The 21,589-nt window shown below is 32.3% G+C and overlaps 6 protein-coding genes across 6 annotated transcripts; 3 read left to right on the forward strand and 3 right to left on the reverse strand.

The window, feature by feature from the left end:
* Window positions 1-3,205: 3,205 nt before the first annotated feature.
* On the reverse strand, window positions 3,206-3,971 carry Tsp_03189 (calcium/calmodulin-dependent protein kinase type 1). Its single transcript, XM_003379483.1, has 2 exons — window positions 3,921-3,971; window positions 3,206-3,253 (listed from the first exon to the last, which is right to left on the reverse strand). Exons 1-2 carry the CDS (start codon window positions 3,969-3,971, stop codon window positions 3,206-3,208), a joined length of 99 nt encoding a protein of 32 aa, XP_003379531.1.
* A 1,646-nt stretch (window positions 3,972-5,617) lies between these two features.
* Tsp_03190 (arrestin domain protein) lies at window positions 5,618-6,553 on the forward strand. Its single transcript, XM_003379484.1, has one exon. The coding sequence runs from the start codon at window positions 5,618-5,620 to the stop codon at window positions 6,551-6,553; it is 936 nt and encodes a 311-aa protein (XP_003379532.1).
* A 211-nt stretch (window positions 6,554-6,764) lies between these two features.
* Window positions 6,765-7,589, forward strand: Tsp_03191 (conserved hypothetical protein). Its single transcript, XM_003379485.1, is given in 3 exon segments — window positions 6,765-6,842; window positions 7,346-7,462; window positions 7,473-7,589. The coding sequence occupies 3 exon segments, from the start codon at window positions 6,765-6,767 to the stop codon at window positions 7,587-7,589; spliced, it is 312 nt and encodes a 103-aa protein (XP_003379533.1).
* Window positions 7,590-7,923: 334 nt separating this feature from the next.
* Window positions 7,924-8,982, reverse strand: Tsp_03192 (conserved hypothetical protein). The gene is made up of 6 exons (XM_003379486.1): window positions 8,973-8,982; window positions 8,754-8,880; window positions 8,512-8,634; window positions 8,334-8,472; window positions 8,034-8,288; window positions 7,924-8,004 (listed from the first exon to the last, which is right to left on the reverse strand). The coding sequence occupies exons 1-6, from the start codon at window positions 8,980-8,982 to the stop codon at window positions 7,924-7,926; spliced, it is 735 nt and encodes a 244-aa protein (XP_003379534.1).
* A 718-nt stretch (window positions 8,983-9,700) lies between these two features.
* Window positions 9,701-14,195, reverse strand: Tsp_03193 (putative MIF4G domain protein). Its single transcript, XM_003379487.1, has 9 exons — window positions 13,779-14,195; window positions 12,852-13,704; window positions 12,001-12,827; window positions 11,827-11,946; window positions 11,702-11,800; window positions 11,049-11,661; window positions 10,493-10,596; window positions 10,305-10,431; window positions 9,701-9,840 (listed from the first exon to the last, which is right to left on the reverse strand). The coding sequence occupies exons 1-9, from the start codon at window positions 14,193-14,195 to the stop codon at window positions 9,701-9,703; spliced, it is 3,300 nt and encodes a 1,099-aa protein (XP_003379535.1).
* Window positions 14,196-15,864: 1,669 nt separating this feature from the next.
* On the forward strand, window positions 15,865-17,183 carry Tsp_03194 (ATP-binding domain 1 family member C). The gene is made up of 5 exons (XM_003379488.1): window positions 15,865-15,909; window positions 15,955-16,063; window positions 16,392-16,595; window positions 16,645-16,985; window positions 17,040-17,183. Exons 1-5 carry the CDS (start codon window positions 15,865-15,867, stop codon window positions 17,181-17,183), a joined length of 843 nt encoding a protein of 280 aa, XP_003379536.1.
* The last annotated feature ends 4,406 nt before the right edge of the window (window positions 17,184-21,589 follow it).

The raw sequence follows: 21,589 nt of genomic DNA on the forward strand, positions 1-21,589 counted from the left end.
TTGACAAAGTACACATTTAAAGCTCTTTGCATACGCTGGATTTCATTATGATGACTATCGAAAATAGAATGAAACAGTGACAATGTTGGTATCATTGAGATGCTCAATGAATAATTAAGATGATGAACGGCAAAGAATTCTATGAAATGATTGTTTTTTTGATGATACTAAACGTACCGAAGGTATACGATAGACCATCAGGTATTAATAAATAATGGCAGCCATAGGTTGAGAAATTCCTTTCTACGGGCCGATTAAATGAGATAGATCAGTGAGAAATTAATAAATTTAAGATTTTATGCACATCGCATACCGTATTGAAACAACTGTTTTCAATTTATTCAAAATGGACAGAAAATGAAGGAAAATCGAGTTTCCCAAAACAACGAAATATTGAACAACAGAACGCAATGTGAACGAATACCTCATTATAATGGTGAAAATGTTTCCTGTACCAAAATTCAACCCCCCTGGATTCGTATCAGGGGAGTTCCAGTAGTGCAGCTTCCCTGTGTATTAAGATAGGCGCATGCAAACTTTAGAGGCCATTTATTCGACACGTACGCGTTTATGTGACGTAAAACTTTCCAGAACCTATTAATTTATCAGAATTTAGCCATATATAACAAAAAAGCGAAATTTGTGTCAAAAGCCTACTTTCGAAAATCGCAAAAACAGCAAGGGCTATAGCCTTGCTTTTTTGAAAGTCGAAAATTTTAAGTTGTCGAGAAAATGATTTAAATCGATCAGAAAAAATTAGAAAATCACTACAAACCTGGTCTCGCGTTTCATGAATGCGCATTTGTCGAGATATTGGCAATAATGTTGAGTTTTGATGTGATTTTAGTGGGGACAACATATCTGGAATCGGAAACCGCGCACTTGATAATACATCCTCTAATTGCATTTGTTTATCATTAATATAGAAATTTTTACTAATTTCCCGAGCAAATGTTGCTGATTCTATTAGCATTCGTACCTGCGTTTCATTTTTGTAATACAGAAATTTTCAAAATTCATTTTTCCCGTTAGGCAATTTTCATAATTGTTCTTTTTTGCAATTACAGTAATGCCAAAAATGTTTTGTATTACAATTTTCATGCAATGTTACATTTTTTGTCTCTCTAAAGTGCAAATGTGTGAACAAGTTATTTTATCAAAATTATTGTTAATTCATTGATGGCGTATCATTGATAATTTTATCTGCTAATTCTTTTCCATCGGAGATTGCACCCGTGAAAAAAAATTTAATAATTCGTTACATATTTTCAGATCCATGCGATTAGTTGTGCTGAAATTGTGTTCAGATTTCTCGCAGAAAGTGTATAACTGTCTAGCATGAGTTCATTAATTTGTTATATAATTTTAATGTACTATATTTTCTCCATTTGTAATTAATGAATTTGACAAAATACGTCATTTGAAGCTCATTTGGAGATCATAATTTTATTAGAGTGAAGTAAGTGGAAATGAGATCAAAGGATATAATACAATATAATATAATGTAATATAATATAATATAATATAATATAATATAATATAATATAATATAATATAATATAATATAATATAATATAATATAATATAATATAATATAATGTAATGTAATATAATACAGAGGAATATAAAATTTCCAAAACAATTTTTTCCAAAAATGTTTGCACGAATCAAAGACGTTTTGAAAAGATGCCAAAAGTTGTCATCGTTGTTCTTACAAAATTATTTCTGCAGATATTGTTAATTAGAACCCCACTTCAATGAGATTTCAACATGAACCATTTGTGATAAAATAAAATAAACAACTTTATTAAATATGCATGGAACATCGTCGATTATTAATGAGATTTTTATATGAAAACTTATTATACGAAAATTTTTAATCTTTTACGCAGAAAAAATTTGCGCATTCTAATAACAATTATTCTTGGTTTTCGCTACAGCAACCTTCAGCTTAATAAGGTTTTATTTCATTTTCAATTTCAATTAAAAACAACAGTTTGGCAATAAGTCTCATTCATAGTGACGAGTTCTGTTCACAAATTTAGCACAATATTGCATTTGTTTCTTCTATAAATCACATTTCTGCTAAAATAGAAATTTAGCAAATCTCCCAGCAACCAAAGTAAAAAATGTCAATACATGCAAATTGCTATCGGAGCAAGGACTGAAAATGATCTGAAGTTTAGTTAAAAAAACTGAAATATGGTATCCTACAATAAGCATATTATTAATGCCTTACAACTATACCGTACTTGCATAGAACGTGAGGTCAATTATAAAAGACGACTTACCTTGTCGAAGATTATACTGATAACTAAAATTGAACGCGCTGTTTTACTGATGATCCTCGCAGTGTTATATTGAATAACCGACCATGAAAAGAAAATTCTACAACATTGTAGAAGAGTAAGTGAATTATACAAATAGCATATCATATTGCCTTTGGTGGAATAACTAAGATTTCACTTTGTAAGAGCAAAATGACCTACGTGTATGATAGAAAACTCAGAACAAGCAAGAATTTAATTATTCCTAACCGTTTCTGAAATACCAGTCCATTATTTTACCGCCACTGGCGGTGCATTTTTAAAAAGATTCAAACAAATCCTATATAATAATGCATTAAATATAAATTGTTAATTTAATTATTTGAATGCGAATTCAGCATTCCCACCAGTAATTGCTGCACTAAAAACCAATATTCATCAACAGCAATAAAGCTTTGTACAAAACAAAAATAATGCAAATAGCAACATATTTCTTCTCAATGAATATCTAAAAGAATGCTCAATATTACAATGAGAATTTTATAACACGAAATAATTGCTTTTTAAACGAAGTGAACACCTTCAATGCATACGTTATGACGCAGGCATTAATGAATATTAACGGTAATTCTGTTATAAATTTAATGACCGTTATCATAGACAAAATAACGCCTCAATTCAGAATGAGTGAACATATTATTTTATTGGCATTACAGTCAATACCGAAGCAATTTTCTTGGAAACATAATAGCTAGAAATAAAAGAAATTGCATTTCCCCAAACCAGAAAATATTGCAAAAGTGCATGCAGTTTGAACGTATAGTACATTTTATTGTTAAACATTCTTTGATTCCATTAAATCACGCATCATGGTTATCTTCCAAGAAAGATCCCAACCAATAGCTTCCTTCTGTATAAAGACAAGCTATAAAGGACATTTATTCCAAAACTACTGAATGATTCGCGCTGAAAGTTTGTACCGCATGCTGAAATTGACTAATTTATCGATTAAAACAACAAAGCATGACTTTTTGAAAAGAAATCTTCGACGAAAATAAAGGCAACAGCTACAAAATTTTGAAACAAATATCTATTCATATCTGTTTTGAAATTTGAAAAATGAATAATAAAATGGAAGCATTTTAAATAAACTGTCTTTTATAAAAATATATTAAAATGAAAATGAAACAAACAATATGAAAAATTAATAATTTTCTATAGTAACAAACTGAATACTATAATTATTAATGACAAAAATGCTTAGGAGTGAAGCAATCAACTAGGCATTTATGCCGTTACGTCTAAGGTGAATTCCAAAAGAGAATGTCTGTTATTCGACACTGTCTCTATACTTCGTCAAATAATAGCTACTTCTCCTTTCGAATTTCAGATTAAAAAAAAATTGACCATGTAGTCCTACTGCAATTGAAATCGTTTAACCAAAAAAACGTTCCGAAAACTAAACTATTTGAAACAAGGAATAATGAATGCATTCGTGTTTTTGCTTTTTTAAGGAATAAATTTTCAAATGATAATACATTGATTATTAATTGATAATGTACGTAATTAATTACAATAACTGACTCGAACTCACTGAGATCGCACAGAATTCAGACACAGAAATCAGAATGCAATAACTGTATACAGCATTACCTCTTTTTGCACGTTGTTCGAATTCTGTCGCATTCCAAATGAAATCTTCATTTTCTGAAATTTTTACATTTAATTTTTGAAAACTTTATTGACTATTCATTGAATACACGAGAAGAAATGTTCCTTTATAGACCAGAAAAGAACACAATTTTATTCAGCCACAATAACTGTAAGTGACAAAAAATGCAATAATTTTTCTGCAAACAAAACATTATTTTTCCATAATTGGCAGCTTAATGTGCAACAATTATATCTGTGACTCGAAAGTAAATGTACTACAGTAACCTAAGAATTTCAAGTAATTAGTTCAGTTCGGCTGGTTTATAAATTTACTTAATTCAAATTATTAATTATACTTTAATTTGATCATTGGTTTATTAATTTTCAATCTTATTTAATGTATTACATTTTATACATCGTAAATACTTATTTTTCGATTTATGAAATTTACCATCCTAATTATTATGCAACATGTAATATTTTTACTTCCTTGTTTTTAATTTTCCGAAATGATTTTATTTCAGTATTCAATTGAGCGATTAAGTTAATTTTTTAATAAAATAAAATGTACATTGAGTTAGAAAACATTCGACTGTAGATTAAATTAAATTTTATTTTAAATTGTCCAGAGGATAAGGAAAGCTAGCTGACTAATTTAATTCGGTAATTGAAAAACGTATTGTGTTTCACAAAACTAATTTATGCCAAACTACTATTATTAAACTGCATATTTATTTGTTTTCTTAAAGGAAATTTTTTCCGAAACATTTTCATTAATACAAAATAGCATTTGTTGATTCGATTAATTGAACTGGTTGGTATATGTGGTGAAAACATTTTATTTTTGAAATTTATAAAATTATCTGTAAGAATTTAAGTAAATTTTGAAACTGTAATATAATTGCAAATGAATTATCATTTTATGTGTATTAATTATTTATGTGTGTTAAGCGCCCGCTGTTTGATTTGGGCAATTTTACACTGGTGTCCATCATCTGCACAGGAAAATGCAACATGCTTTATTTACGCTTTTCTTCAATGTGCATTAAATTGCAATTGATCTATCTGCCTTTGTGATGAAGCACGTTGAAGTCGATAAGAAAATATACATACAAACATATAAATAGGCTGAACTTCTCAGTTGGATATAATGTAAAAATTTCATGTTACTTATTTTTCCACAGAGCTGTTAGAGAGTTAAACGGAAAATTGTTTCTGCAGTTAGTAACAAACAGAGTAGAGCTTTTTAGTTCATCCAGTTCTTTGTCAACAATTCGAATACTGGAGCAAGGCATTGCTGCTGCTTGGAAAAGATCGATTCTTCATCGCAACGAAGCTTTTCCATCGCCAGCCGGGAAGCTCGAACGCCTTCCGTAGCCAACGGAGCATTTATCGATTGATTAATGAACAGATAAAGCCCAGTTGGACAGCATGAAAATTTTCTGCTTCAGCAATACACACACATTCAAGTAGAATCATTTCTCTGAAACCACCTAAACTTGCAAAAGGTGAGTGAGTAGCACACGCAAGTTAACTGCCATAATCAACAACGACAGCTGTTTACTAAAACGTATGTGCATGTGATGATGTATTTGCATGTGCAATAATAATTTGTGAAATTTTCACTTTTCAAAAATATATGAAAATCGTTTAGCCGTTTAATATCAGAGAGGAAGGGAAGAGAGAAAAAGAAGAAAATGCCAACAGGACAACCGTCTGTATCCATTTTTCTAGATCAAAATGAATCAACAATCAAAGCTGGTGACACTATTACTGGCACGTTGCAACTGAAATACAATTCAGATGAAATGGAAGTTACAGATATACAAGTCAATGTTTACGGTGAAGCAAAAGCCAGCTGGGTGAGTAAAATTTCGGACAAAATTTTCGATTCGAGTCAAACGCTGATTGACCAGTGTGACGAAAATACAAAATGTCCGCACAGTGCAGAAGACTATCAGAATTCATTTCACTTTCACATACCGGTCGATATGCCGGCTTCGGTCGAATCGAAATACGGTTACATTCGTTATGAAATCAACGTCAGCGGTACGGTAATTGTCAAGCAGGTGGACGGATGTTTCGCCGGTGCAGTGGCAGTAGGACCGATGCGGATGAAATTTGCCGAGAAAAAGATCACAATTCTTGGACGAGTTAGCAAGAGCAACCTTTGCACTTTGCCACCTCTGTTCAGCGAAACTGAAGACGTTTTCGAAGAATTGGTCTGCTGTTTCGGTCAAAGCAGTGTAAAAATGCTGCTGCAAATACCAACGTGGATCATGACCGCAGGTGACGAAGTGCCAGTTCACGTTCGACTAGCCAACAGCAGCAATCGTCAGCTGAAATGGTTCTCACTTTTGCTTATTCAAGAATTGCACTTCAGTGCTCAAAGCCGTTATGAAGCTGTTGCCGACAGACGACAAACATCCTGCAGCGTTTGCACTGTCAACCTCCCAGATGTTGCTCCACACGAACCATTTGATGAAAATATCATTTTGAACATACCGGCAAACATATTGCCGAGCACTTTTCGCCCATGTGTAGTGATGGTCAAGTATAAATTATTTCTTCGCATCCGAGGGTCCGTTTTTCACGAAATAAGTCTTCCAATTTATTTAGCTTCGAAAATTTGAAGCGAAACTTTTCACCATTTATTCGACAATAAAAATAAAGTTGTTCCACTTAGAATATACTTGTAATACATTGCGTTTACATTTGAAATTTATTGACGACTGAATTCGTTGAAATTGAAATGAAAATATCAAAAACAAATTCAAAAACTCTCTCCTCAATAAATAAATAAATAAATAAATATTCGTATGCTTTTTCCATATCATATTAAAAATGAAAAACTCACCAAAACTAACGTATAAATACAAATTATTTACTTTAATTACTAGTGGGGGTAATTTATCACCGCGGGTAGGTTTCGTTCAAGAAAAAATTTATCAAATGATTACAGTATCATACAATAATTATATGACAGTTAAGTATAAATTGCGTTGAAGATGTTCATCGAATTGACAGTGAAAATGTTCAGAAATTTGCTGACATTGCAATTCTTTTATTTAAGAAATGTCATCAGTGATGACATTTGATTAAAAATATATTGCACAGAATTTCCAGTTTTGCCCTCTAAATAGTTCAGTGCAGTGAAACAAATGAAACCTGCTGAAAATGGAAGAATGTTTCGTTACGCAGAAGATTTTTAAAAAAAAATGCCAAAAGCACCCTTCGCAGCTATTCTTAATCATAAATTTAAATTTTTATACACCTTCATGCAAAAGTGTTGGTATCATTATCCGCTGTGACAAATAAACGCCAAGAAAGCAAATAGTACAAATTAGATACACTGCTTACTTGAATAAATCGAATAAGATTTAAGAGAACTTCCTCTTTTTAAATAAACAAATAAATAAATAAAGTTACAAAATTATAAAATTGTAAAAACTGGAAATGGAAACTTTTCAGCTGACCGGCAAAGAGGTCACAAGCAGAGAGAGACCTGCAAAATACTGCCAGCAACCTTAACAAGGCAACTGGTTTATGCAGTTGGAAACAACAATTTGCCAAAGGGTCAGTGAGCATACGGATGATACTACGACAAACCAACTCGCATTGACAAAAGAAGCTGAACAACAACAACAACAAGAAGAATCGTCACCTTAAAATATAGCTGGCAATTCTTCCCGGTTTATTAATATTTTCTGAACCAAAACAAAAAGCCACATTAACAAACCACCCTTTTGAGCTGCTTTTGCTTATAGTTGGTCGAGAATCAAAAGGTCGGTATTCGTTTAAATTGATGATAATAATAAAATGGCCGGGCTAGCGAAGAAAGTTCTATTCTCGTTCAACGGCTTGAGAATTACTTCGTCAAGACGCAGTCTGTTCGTCACGTTCTTAGTTATAATATGCATTTTAACATTGCCATTTTTGTACATTTTGAACATCACCCTGTACAGCGAATCGTACAAAGGTATGATTCAGTTGGACGACGACTTCATTGCCGATTACGATAGCCAAGATCCGCGCCTAATTGACCACATCCGCAAACATTACTTGATACCGCCCGCTGATCGTTCTGAACCTTACAATTTGAACGAGCCTGACCGAGTCCACTATTCGCAGAAGAAGCAGTCGATGGTCATTGACGAACTGTTGCACAACAAGCGAAACGGTTTCTTCATTGAAGCAGGCGCTTACGACGGAGAGACATATTCGAACAGTTTGTACTTTGAAAAATACCTCAACTGGACCGGCCTGCTTGTTGAACCGGACTATGCGAATTTGAAACGACTGATGCGCAAAAAAAGAAAAGCCTGGGTATTGAAAGGCTGTCTGGAGGGTTCCAGTCGACCCAAAAAACTACATCTGTACGCGGCAATGGAAGTGGGTGTGCTCGAAGAATACATGACCTTCGCCCGACGATTGTTCACGAGAATGTGGCGCCCGACCCAAGTGATCGAAGTCTGGTGCTTTCCGCTTCTTTCTGTCATGACCGCCATTAATCAAATGCACGCCGACTATTTCGTTTTGGACGTAGAAGGTGCTGAAATGTCCGTTCTCAAAGGATTACCACTAGACAAACTGGACATCACTGTTATGCAAATTGAGTACAGCGTGTTCAGCGGAGCTTTCTGGGACCGAGAACAGTCGCGGAAACGACTGCACGAGATGCGTCAATTTATGAAAACCCACTTCCCTGAGTATACTGAATTCCGCACAATAGCTCTAGACATCATTTACGTCAAAGAAGGAACAGTTACATTCTGAATTTATAACTCGAACTATACGGTATCGTGCAAAAAATAAACAAAAAAACCTACTTACTTTTCGCTGTTTAACTGCTCACTCGTAAAAATTAACCATAATCCCTTATCATTCCTAAACTGAACCATTCGTTTGTTCGGTTTTTTGGTATTCATTCCAGAGGTTGTGAATGCGTCGTGTTTTCTTCCTTTTAAAACATACAAAAAAACACTTCAATTTCTGCGAAAAGAAATATTAAAATTGATTCATTTTTACCTTCAAACTATTCCAATTTCATACTTGACACCATTTACAAAAAGGATATATGCTTCTTTGAAGCAGTTTTCCAACCTTTTATCTCCACTTCAATAATTCTTGCAGTTGTTCAAATTTCATTATATCACGCAAAAATAAAATTTACAAATGCAATATTTTTTTAAATGCTTAAAAAATATATCCATAAATGAAGAGAACCAAAATTACGATTCAATGCTGTTTAATGATGAAAATTCACAGCTACAATGCTTCAAACACGCAATCAATGAAGTTAGACGTAAAAATGTGATCATCGACAAATCACAATAAATTATCACAATACTGTTAATGATAAAGTAAAATTGCGGTGATAACGCTGGTACAATAATGTAATGCTGAGATGCGAAGGCATTACACGTGCATTACAATACTAATCGTCCAGCTACGATCTGCCAGCTAAGCTAATAATCATGGGCTACAATTTGCGATATAAAATAATCATTTTTGTCTTTCAACGCCATGGCCAAAAAGTCTTGTTGAATTTACCAATTTCTTGCAAACGCATTTTTAAAACTGCTAAATCAAATCAATTATAGCCGTATCAGTAAAGCAGTCAGCCATGAACTATAGTTTGCAAGCGGAGTCTTCAATTTCAAGCACTCATTTCAAGCAAAGACAAACTGTGTGTCGTTGCTGTGGTATTTTTTGCAGACGAAACTCTCGTTTCCGGAACAGCGAACAAATGCAAGATCGAATATTTCGTAAATTTTCGTTCAAAACCAACCATTACTGTTCATTTCTCTAGAATTTCCTGGAAATTCTTTCGTATTTGTCTGCTTCATTTGATAACCGATAAAAGACTTTTTCGATTCCAAAAATGTATCCGCATTGGTATGCGGCGACTGATTTGCATCTGAAACGTCTACAGCACTTACTAATATTGTAATGCACTTTAATCGCATTATTTCCTATGTCATGCCGTTTAATGTTCACTTTTACACACTGCTTCAACTAAACTTAGCCTTATCAACATGAATTTCCACAAAAAAAACTATTATAGCCGTTTGACAATATATACAGTAACAAAAAACTGTAAAACAATCTGATATTCAAGTTCAACTTCTATTCTTACTTATTCTGTTCTTCAAATTACATATACATATATATGATAAAAATTAATTCAACATGAATTAAAAAATTATTCTTATTCATAACGTCAAGCTAGAAAAAACAGTATCTATTTTCGGACTAAACAACATTTTTTTATCATAAAAGTTGAATATCATCATGCATACTGTACAACAGAAAAGCTTTATTTTTAATCTACACATGCAAACATGGTATATCTAAGAAAAAGTAGAAAAATGATTTACTTACCAGCATTATCTTCATACTGCATCCGCTGAGTCATGTTAAGGGTAAGCCTTTTCATACGCTCTTTTTCCTTTAATGCTGCGGCTTCACGATGTTTCCAATTCATCGCCAAATCCGATCCCTCTGGCACCTAATTAATGTCAATTTTAAAATAGAAAACTTATATTCAAATTATACAATGTACTTCTTACCTGGATTGTCTTCACAACGGACCTGTTGCTTTTGTTTTTGGTTAACAACAAAAATTTCACCTTTTGTTCACTAGTCATAGGATCTTCTGGCTCTTGAACGATTTCTTCAAAAATAAACAAACAATTTTAATGCAAGAAAACTTGCTTAAACTTGTCAAATTACCCGCATTAGCAATATTTATCTGATTGTTCTTGGTTATTTGTGACGGTGCCGTATCGAACTGCGGTATTTTTACCTGTTCATTAATACGCTGCTGTATCATATTGTTGACAAGTTTTTCATATTCCACATTAAAGCTGCTGTCGTTTAAAAATTCCTCATCACCCAGTGTACATTTGTTAAACTCTTCTAACATATCGTCATCATCATCTTCTTCTTCTTCCAATTCTTCATCTTCCTCCTCCATCTCTTCTTCTTCTTCTTCTTCTTCTTGTACTTCAAAATCATCCTCTTCTTCATCGAATTCTTCTTCTTCGGCAAAGTAATGATCATTCGCTTCAATAGTGCTGCTGTCTGAATCCTCTTCGTCATATTCTTCCCCATGTGATGTTTCACGTGCAACGTCAACATCCAATTCACCACTGTCAGGTAACTGTTCTTCCAACTCATACATTTCGTGCATGGCTGAATCGTTACAGCTGTACCTCGTTTTCACTAGATGTTCCATTCGAGTCCGACAGTCAGCTTCCATAGCGCTGATCGCTTCGTTCGCCTCTTCCAATGTGCTGAAGATGACAAAACCATGTTTTCGCAATCCCTCAATCGTCTCCTTCAGCAACGCTTTCACTTTCAAAACCGCTGACTCATCGTTTTTCCAACATTCCCTGCTAGCTTGACGCAAACAATACTGCTGCAAATATTTCAAATAACAAGTCATCTTCTGCGCCCCAACTCCACGGGAAAAATACGAGCCACACAACTGCAACATTGCACAAGCTAACCGAATGCGAAACAGTCCTTCGACCGGCGTGGGCATATCCGCCCCCTCTACGCTTTCCACATTCAACGTCAACAACAAATACAACGAACTGAAATATGCCGACGTGTTGATCAACTTATAATTGTACAGCTCGCCCATGTACATGCACAACGACATGCGCTGCTGTTGATTCAGCATAGAATCTGATTCAAGTGAACTTCGAAAAATTTCCAATACATTATCCGCTACCTGAATAATAATAAAAGTACTTGAATAATAACAAACATACAAACTTACACGAACTCCGACGATGGGATAAAACTCTGCAATACCACACAGCACGCTTGCGATGCAGTTGAAATACTGTGCTCGCAATAGCCACGGTTCGCTGAAAATTCGAACTACATAATTTACAACATTCGCGTCGCTCCAGTCAATTTTTTGCATTTCCTTCAATACAAATTCCACTTCTTTCAGCACTGTTCTATTGCTGACCAAATGCCAAATGTATTTAAACACGATTGGCACTTCAACCTAAATTAAAAAAAATAAGTCAACAGTAAAAAAAATCAAAGAGTAAAGCTTTACCTGATCACAGGATTCAACAATAGGTTGAACCGATTCTGGATAACAAGTGTAATAGGCGTTCATGATCATTCCCTGATATCTGAAGTCGAGGTATAACGTCTCAGCACGACGCTTCATTTGTTCCAACAAAAATTTCATCTTCAGATGACTATCTGACGAGTGAAACAAATAATAACCAGAAGAATCAAGTATCGCACAAGCCATTTCAATGTTATGGTGACGGAAATCCATCAAAAGTAGCTTGAAGCATAACAATGCATCACTTTTTGGGAAAATGCCAAATTTGACCAACTCGCCAATATAACGACAAACTTTCACTTTCGATTCAATTTGCACTTGATCTTTTTTGCGGATGTGATGTCGAAACTGAGAAATCAGCAAATGGCAAATTTCATTTCGGATATCTGGAAAAACGGGGTCCAAAATAGCAATCAAACGACTATAGAATGGCAACAGATCCAATCTAGATCGATGCACTTCGAAAAGGGTCTTAATTAAACGTCTACGATTTGATTTTGTATTCAGATGAGTCGCATATTCAATGGCCGCTTGGTCGATCATATCGCGATTTATGAGCAGCGGCAATTTGGCAATGAACGACTTCATCTGAAGAATTGACGAGCTCACGTTGCTCGAATCTTCGTGATCTTCTTCTGATTTTTCACCATTATTAACCGACTTGCAATTTTCACTTTTCACACATTCATCTTCCAGTTCTGCAGTATTTGTCTCCTCAGACATTCCATCCACATCCGTATAAGAAACTGATGACTGATCAACATCGTTCTGATTTTCCATTTTCAACTCGTCGTCTACTTGCAGTGGTTCTAAAAAATAAGAAATCTATTCACTTCGTTTGCAGTTCAAATGAATAATAATAATAATACGCGATTGCTTTTTCATCTGCTCGGACATTTCCTTTTCCAAAGCTCGCATTGCTTCCATGTCCTTTTCCGAAGAAAAATTTTCCTGATTTTTTTGCGCATCTTGAAACAATATCTGAGGAAGCATCTCTTTCAGTTGCGGAAGTGATGTGTAGAAAAGGCGACTTTCTTCGTCTTCGAATGGCGATTCCGACTGAGACTCTTCTGAAGATTTCGATACCACTGACTTTTGGATACTTTCTCCACTTTCTTCCAAAGTTGCTTCATCAGGCAAATGTGGCGTGTCAACATCCAACCAATTTGCCAGCGTGTTCATCGACTGTATCAGTTTGTCCAAAGTCGATTTCAATTCTTCGAAATTTCGAACAGCGGCAGGATGCACTTCACCTTTGCTTTCCATTTGACGCATGTTCTTCTGTCGCATTTTCAACAACTCTCCATTCAATCCAGAAACGTGAACTATCAAAGCGTTGTAATAAGCTTTGACTTTCATCATTAACTTTTCCCGAAGTTCTTCACTAATCAAATCGCTGCAATGGTAGTCTATTTTTTTCTGCTGAGCGACTGTGCGAAAATTACGAGGCAACAGACCCAAAAGATCTTCACCGCACTGACGACAAAATGAAACTAACGTTGAAAGAAATGTAAATTTCCGTTCCTTTTCCAAGCGAGTAATTATAGTCACAGCATCCAACAGAACAGGGGCTGCTTCTTTTTCAGTCAAAATACCGTGCAGGAGAAGTTCAACCAAAAAACGAAGATCGACGCGCAATTTGCTCATATTTGTCGCCACCTTACTGTCACTGCTTGAAAATGTCCGCTAAAATAATGAAAAACATTACTCTGTTTTGGAGAAAACAAACAATTAAATGATAAATTAAATTTATCGCTTACTTTAAAATAATCCAACAGAAATCCAGAAAAGTCTGCATAGCGTTGATGGGCCAAAGAGCAAAGTTCAATTAATGGGATGATATCGCTATTTTTCAATTTCGCTTCGCACAAACTCGACACCATTTCAGTTACGTATCGGCTCAAATTTAATGTACGAAAATCTCTGATGATGTTGGCACTTTGACTTTCAGTGAAAGTTTTCAGTCGCTTTACGAATGCTGTGTTCTTTTTCAAACTCGAATCCAACTTTCGCAAAAATGCTTCATCTGGTCGTATTTCTACGGCAGTCAAATTTGCCTGTCGAATTTCACGTTTCCGTCCCAGTCTATCAATACTCTGCTGAATACTCGACAGTATTTCGTCATCCGTTACCGGTTCAACTCCACTACCTAACGATTTCACTTCGACCGTACTCATGAAATCGACTTCAATAAAATAATCATTCTTAAAATCCAATCCCCTAAAAATATGCCAAATTAACTGAAATGAAGCTATTTGTATCAATAATCATGCAATACCAAAAGTTATTAGCGAAACGTCAATAACAGAAATACAAAACAAGAAAAAATTTACAGATAAAAAAAATTATATAAACATTTACAAAATTAATCATTTAACTTCAAACTGAAATAAAAATATATAAATAAACTGAATTTACTTGTTTTTAAAGTTTCTTCGAAAATTAATTTGAAAAATAATTTTAATTTTGAAGATGGTTAGCATAAACTAGTTCAATATTACTTTAGTGTCATAAATTACTCTAATGAGAACATGAAGAGCACATGCACAAGCAGCTCATAAGTTGTGCCATAAATTAAAAAAAAATATTGAATATAATCAGTACCTGTTTATAAATAATTCATTTATGAATGACTTTACAAAGTGCACAGCATATTAAGCCCGACTGCAGATACAAAAGAACAAAATGAAAATTATCATGAGAAATAAAAAATATGTATATTATAAAAAGTTCAGCAATTCTTACAAAGAAAAAATAGTATGCAAGTAAGAATTACGTTAAAATACATAATGAACACGATTTTCTATACCAATAAGAAAACAAACAAACGTACAAAAATAGCCTCCGTTGCATTCCACCAGTGATTTATGAATCATATCAAATACATAATATTAACAGATAAAAAATGTAATATTACATCTGTCAATCAGAATATCACACATTTTCATTAATAAAATAAAATTTTTTATTGCTTCATAATGTGCATGCAAACGCAAAGAGAACCGAAAAGTAAAAAAAATCATAGCCTTAAAATTAAACATTTCATTAAACATGCAAAGCAATCAAGTAAAAATTTTCACAAACAGTGAGTATTTTTTTTATGTACTGTACGGAATTACTTACAGATCAAAGCGAAAAAATTACACCGCTTCACTGCTAACACCAAGGATACACTTTAGATTGCATACTGTCAAGAAAAATTCACAGGTGCAAATGTTAAACCGTATGAGGAAATATTTTGCATTGTACTTTCAAGCAATGGAACAAATTAAATAAAATTTTCCTAGAATAAAATAATATTTAAAATTGAATGCGAAATTTTTACAATGTACAACGTTTTACATTACAATGTACTTTTATGACAATTAAAATTATTCTGATGTTTCATAATTTAATTATTTTTTTGTATTTCACAAAGCTTTAAATAAATATTGAAAAAATGAAATATCTATAATTTAATTCAATGTTAATGATATTTTAATTTTTTATGAGAATATTTTTCTCTTTTAAAGTTGACATTACAGTAGACATGTATCTTGCATTTCATTAACCCATTAGTTTATAAATGTACATTAACCATGTGAATTTATAATTTGAATTAATAAATTACTGTTAAAGATTAATTTTTTTAATTAAGTTTCACTTTATTTAAACAAACTACTATTGTTATTTATTTGCATGAATTTCGACACTATTCAAATTATGTTATTTGTTTGTGTTTAACGTTAATATTTTGCTTATTGTTTTTTTACATTTCCTTCTCTTTGTAATAATAATAATTATTATATTTAAGAATAAAAATGATTATCAAACGTGTAGCATTATTTAGAGGGGCATCGATTCGTCATGAAGTATGGTCAGTTTGTAATCGGTCCAGCTGGAAGCGGCAAAGTAAATAAGAATGATTTGTTGCTTTTTCACAGCTTTTTTGTTTAGTCAACTTATTGCCAAATTATGTATGAACATGGCTTGGCAAATGGCAGAAATTTTAAAGTAGTTAATTTGGATCCTGCTGCAGAAGCTTTCAAATATCCGTGCTATTTGAGTAATAATAATTATTATTTGTTTATTTTCAGAGAACTGTGGGCTTTGATGACGTCTTATTTTTTATGTTAATATTTTAATGTAACATTTTCAAACTTTCCAGTTGTTTTTATTTTATTTTATTTTATTAATACATGAGTTTCAAAGCTATAAGCGCCTTTTGAGAAGTTAATATAAAGCACTTTAGTTTTTTTTAACTTTTTAAGCTTAAAGACATTATATTATACTTAAAAGCTCTTGTGTAGATTCAAACAATTCAGAATAATAATATGCGAAGTGTCCATGAATTGTAAGATGATACCTGTTTCTTTTTATGCTTTTATGTGTAGTTGTGTTGAGTTTTCTATTTGAACGAACAAATTTAGATATAGCAGACTTGATTTCTATTGAAGATACATCTACAGATGCGGATTTGAATCTGGGTCCAAATGGCGGTCTAGTGTTTTGCATGGAATATCTGTCTGAGAATTTGGATTGGTTGACAGAAAATTTAGCATACGGAGAAGACGACTATTTTATTTTTGATTGTCCAGGTATTTTTTCAGCTTTATAGAAAATTATCTAATAATTGCAAAACCCTAGGGCAAATTGAGCTTTATACCCACGTACCAGTGATGCGGAAAGTAGTGAACGAATTGGCACGTTTGGATTTTCGCCTTTGTACCATCTTCGCGTTAGATACACAGTTTTTGCTTGACTCGCCAAAATTCATATCCGGCTCTTTGGTCGCATTATCTACAATGCTCAGTTTGGAACTGCCTCACGTAAACGTGCTTACAAAAGTAGATTTGTTAGATAAAAAGCAGAAGAAAGAGCTAGAATCTATTTTGGAACCTGGAAGTGATATGCTTAGATCGTACGGGCCTCACTGTAGCCGATTTTCCAAAAAATATCGGAAATTGACTGATGCATTGATAAGCGTGGTTTGAATTTTTGGAATAATTCTTATGTTTTGATAATTGAAATTCATAATTTAGATTGATGAATTCAGCTTGATCAGATACCAGCCACTGGACATAACTGATGAAGAATCTATTGCTGATCTATCAATCGTTATTGATAATTGTATACAGTTTGGAGAAGATGCCGAAGTGAATGATAATTTTCCTGAAGAAGTATAAATGGCTTCTTAAATTTAATTGATGTATTGTTTATTTTCTGCTATTTTAGAGAGAAGCAGATTTTGGTTAATGAAACAAGCTTTTAATAGCAAAGTTCTTTTTATAATTATTTCTGTTATTAATGGAAATGTTATATAATTTTCATTGTGATTTCTTTTCTCATTTTGTATACATTTTGAAATTCAGTTCATAAAAATGTATTTTTACTTAAAGATTTATTTTCATTTTCTAGATCATGAATGAATTTTTCTATGAATAGATATTTGTTCAATGCGACGTTTGTTAAGCACTGAATTCTAGAAGAATAAATTTTCCGTTGTTACGTAATGCTTTATAAGTTTAATTTACTTTTTTAATGTAATTATTGTATAAGAATTGGAATCGACATTGCACAGTGATTGATGAATTGTATTTATAGTTTAGATAAATTTGTTATTGGAAATTTTAAAACTGTATTATGTTGGTATGTTATATGAAAATTTGCGCTTGAAACCTGATATACGAAACAAATGTTATAATTATTTTTAATAAATTTTAACTTTTGACAGGAAAACGGGTAAATTTGGATAAGAAGAGTCATTTTATTTTAGCTTTTTATTTTCATTACGGAATTGTTGATTGTTTGACTAGATGAAATTTTCAACGATTGCGGCTCATGTGCAATCGACCTATTGATTCCAAATTTTGGCTGTTTTGCATAATACTTCTAAATCTTGAAACTTTGACATACGTTGCAGGTTGAGGATTTTTTGCTACTTCATCAGAAACATGCAACGTGTAGTCGTCAGCTGAATATTGTCCTGTAGCATGGATACCCATTTGAGTCCATTCTTCGCCGATTTTACAAATCAGTGGTCCACCTTTTGCCTTAAAAAAGTTCATTCTGAATCTGAATCTGACTATTCTGATATTTATGTATTACCAGATACATATCTTTTCTGAAATCCATGAAACACAGTTCAGTATGTTTTTCTACCATTAAAGTAACTTTTTTAGCTTGACATGTATTAGTATCATATAATGCTTCTATTAAATATTCTTCAAATGTTTTAGTAGCTTCTAAATCTGAAATAAAGCATGCTTTAATGTTATTTAAAACAAAACTTTTGTTTTTTGCATAGATACATTTCAAAGCGGAAAATGCGCAAAGTGTTTTATCCGGTAATTCTTGATTAGAAAAAGGAAGGCAAACCGCTTTCTTTTCTCCATCGTATTCAATGCCATCTTTGATTTGTATTATGGCTACGTTTGGAAGTAATGGATTTGGTGTATGTTTATCTATCGTGTACAATTCTATTTCGTAAAGATCTTCATCATCTTCATTAGTAACTGGAAGCGTATCGCCAACATAAATGTAAAGCATTCCACTTCTGAAAAAGTTTGTTCTCACACTTTTTTACTCAAACAACTTATTTTCATACTCAAATTTTTCTTTGTCAATGCAGTGATTCAAAGTCATTAAAACTGTACTTCCTTCATCACTAGCATCTGGAATTATGGACGCTAAACATATGGGATGAAATTTTTTATCTGACTTTTTTTCAACTACATATGCAACCCATGGAAGTTTAACTTTATGATTTTTCAAATCGTTTGGAGAATTTACGTTCGTTGAAAGGTTAAATTCATATTTTCCACATTCTGTAGTAACTTCTAAATAGTTAAAGGGCGATTCCTAAATGTAATATAGAGAAAAGATGAAAAATAAAATCTTTTATTTAAAAAATTACTAATCCAACTCCATCCAGTTCTTTGTGTTTTGAAGCAACTTTCATTTTTTGCTAAAATGTGTCAAATTTAAATTATTTTCATTAAATTATTCAAAATTTTAAATCAGTTCCTTACTTTTAATTTAGACTTCAAATGGAGCCTCTTTGCAGTGACCAATAAAAACTGAAAAAGAAGCCATGTAATCAGCAAACGCTTGTAATTCAGGATCATTTTCAGTGACTTTGAAAATGTACAAACTGATTTACCATACAGAAATTTCATTTATAATTCAAATGATTCGATGGCTCACCTGAATTTGCTGCTTACGCGTTGCATACCATGTAAACAAAAATTCTATTGATGAAATAATAATTCGTAATCACATAAGAAAATACTATTTGTACAGTTATTTGACGTCAATTTATTTTATGTGTAGGCAAAGGAATTACTAATTTATTCACTAAATCATAAGTATCAGTATTATATTTATTCATAGATGAAAACAATTTTATTTAACTAAGTGGTGTATTAACATGACAAAATAATTATTATTTCTCATTTTGCTTTATCTTTGAATTATTTGTAATTCAACTTCACTTTGTATTTTATTTTGCTAGTTATCTTTAATGTCATTAGCAATTATTATTTTAAAAATATCTATTATAAATTCATATAACTTTGCTTTTGTGTCATGCAATGCATTGCAATATGTCGATTACTGTATTATACAATTTGTTAATGAATAAAGTTCGAAAACTTCATCAGATCATTCAACTTTAAAGATTAAAAAGGACTACTTATTATTGTTCTTTTCTTCCTTCCTTTCCATGTTTCACCAAAGTTTCCAAAGCTTTTTCTTGAAAATGTTATTCTAGTAAAGCTTATTTTTATTTTATTTCTATTATTCATTTATTGGTATTCATCAATTAACCATCTGCTTCTTCGTGTAACTTGTTCAGTTTGGCAATCTCAACGAAACTTCATGAGCTGCAGAATTATTTCAAAAATATTTAAAATTTTTAACTAAAATTTTCGAAGTAATATATTTCATGAACTTAAACATTTTTCAATGAATAGGCATTTTTTGAACGATAATAAGAGATACAGTTAATTTGACCATAATTTTCACTTTGAGTTACAGTAAATGCATCATTTATGGAGATTCATTTCTTATTATTCTTGTCCACTTAAGCATGATGATTGGAGTGACATTATTATTATTATTATGCTTTTTATGAGGAGGTTTTTGTGCATTGAAAATAACAATAACATCACTGTCACCTTGTTTAATAAAAAATATGTAAAAATTCAGGGAAAAGATGTCGAACAAATTTATTTATAAATACAGTGTTTGATTTTATAAAATTTACGAATAGCACATGGTATTGCAGTATTTCCAGTCAAATTCAACAACATAATACATGGTACAATACCACAATGATTATATATTGATAGATTAAATTTCGAGCATTAGCGAATTTATTTGACATTTCAACTTTTATCTGGAAAATGATTGCAGAAAATTATTTTTCCTCAATATAGCGACATTACTACCTCAATATTTATAAAGATTTAAACAGATAATCACATATTTAAGAAACAATATTACAAATCATAATCAGTTTTTTAGTTACAAAAGATTTAGAATGTAACGATGTAAAAATGAAAATTTTCAGGTATTAATAATACGCACTACATAATTGTAACAAAAATTTAAATATTGCTAGAGGAACCAGTGCAGTGAAATAGTATAACATGTTGAACGATCATCGGAAATCATCGTTATTTAGTGCTAGAGTAATTTTTTAATACTAGAACATTGGAACATATTTTATATTTGTTTGCTTTGGATAAAGAATTTGTTAATATTCTAACGGATTTTATTAGTAAAGTTACTTGATAAAAGTTTCTTGTGTTGTCGAGTGAAAAAATCATGTATAAAAAAGAATAGATGACTTTGATTTTTTTGTATGTTTTCTATGGTAAAGCGTATTTTTATTTATCTGATGTAAATGGATCGATTTTTAGTAGCTAACGTATGTTGATGGCAATTTTGCAGCAAATGCTCAGTTGATATTGATTTGTAATTTATCGATCAAAGCAGTAGTTACTGGTAGCTCCATATATAGGCTATATAATACGAATCAGACTAGATCAGTTCACAGTGCACAGTCCTACTGAAAATACAGCAGTTCGTTTATTACCGTTGTTAATGATTATGCTTTGAACAATAAGAAAACTTTGAACATGATGGGTGTGCTTCAACAACTGCTACAGTCTGGTTATTTTTACACTGCAAGGCGTATTTTAGCCGGAATAACCATTTTTTGTGAGCAGATGAAAATGCATCTGGTGTTTATTTTACACGTAGGTTTGTTTTAGTGCTATGGTCAGCTGCTATTACTTCACTAGCAAGTATATTTGGCGTGGCTATTGGTGTATATATGATGTAAAATAGTATTGATTACATGTTTATAATTACTGAATGACAGTGATATTTTTTAGCCTGCTCGCCCCATTCGTAACTGCTTTAGAATTGGATTTTTTAATTAAGAAAATCCCAATTTGCCAGTAAGAAATTAAAACACATATTCATATTTATACATACTGCATGCTTTTGTCGTATTTGGTTTGCACAAACAATGAAATAATCACTAGGGAAGGCAATGTTGGTGAGCGATTTGGCAAAATCCTAT

This window comes from Trichinella spiralis (genome assembly GCF_000181795.1).
Source record: "Trichinella spiralis strain ISS 195 chromosome Unknown Scfld2, whole genome shotgun sequence".
Taxonomy (NCBI): Eukaryota; Metazoa; Nematoda; class Enoplea; order Trichinellida; family Trichinellidae; genus Trichinella; species Trichinella spiralis.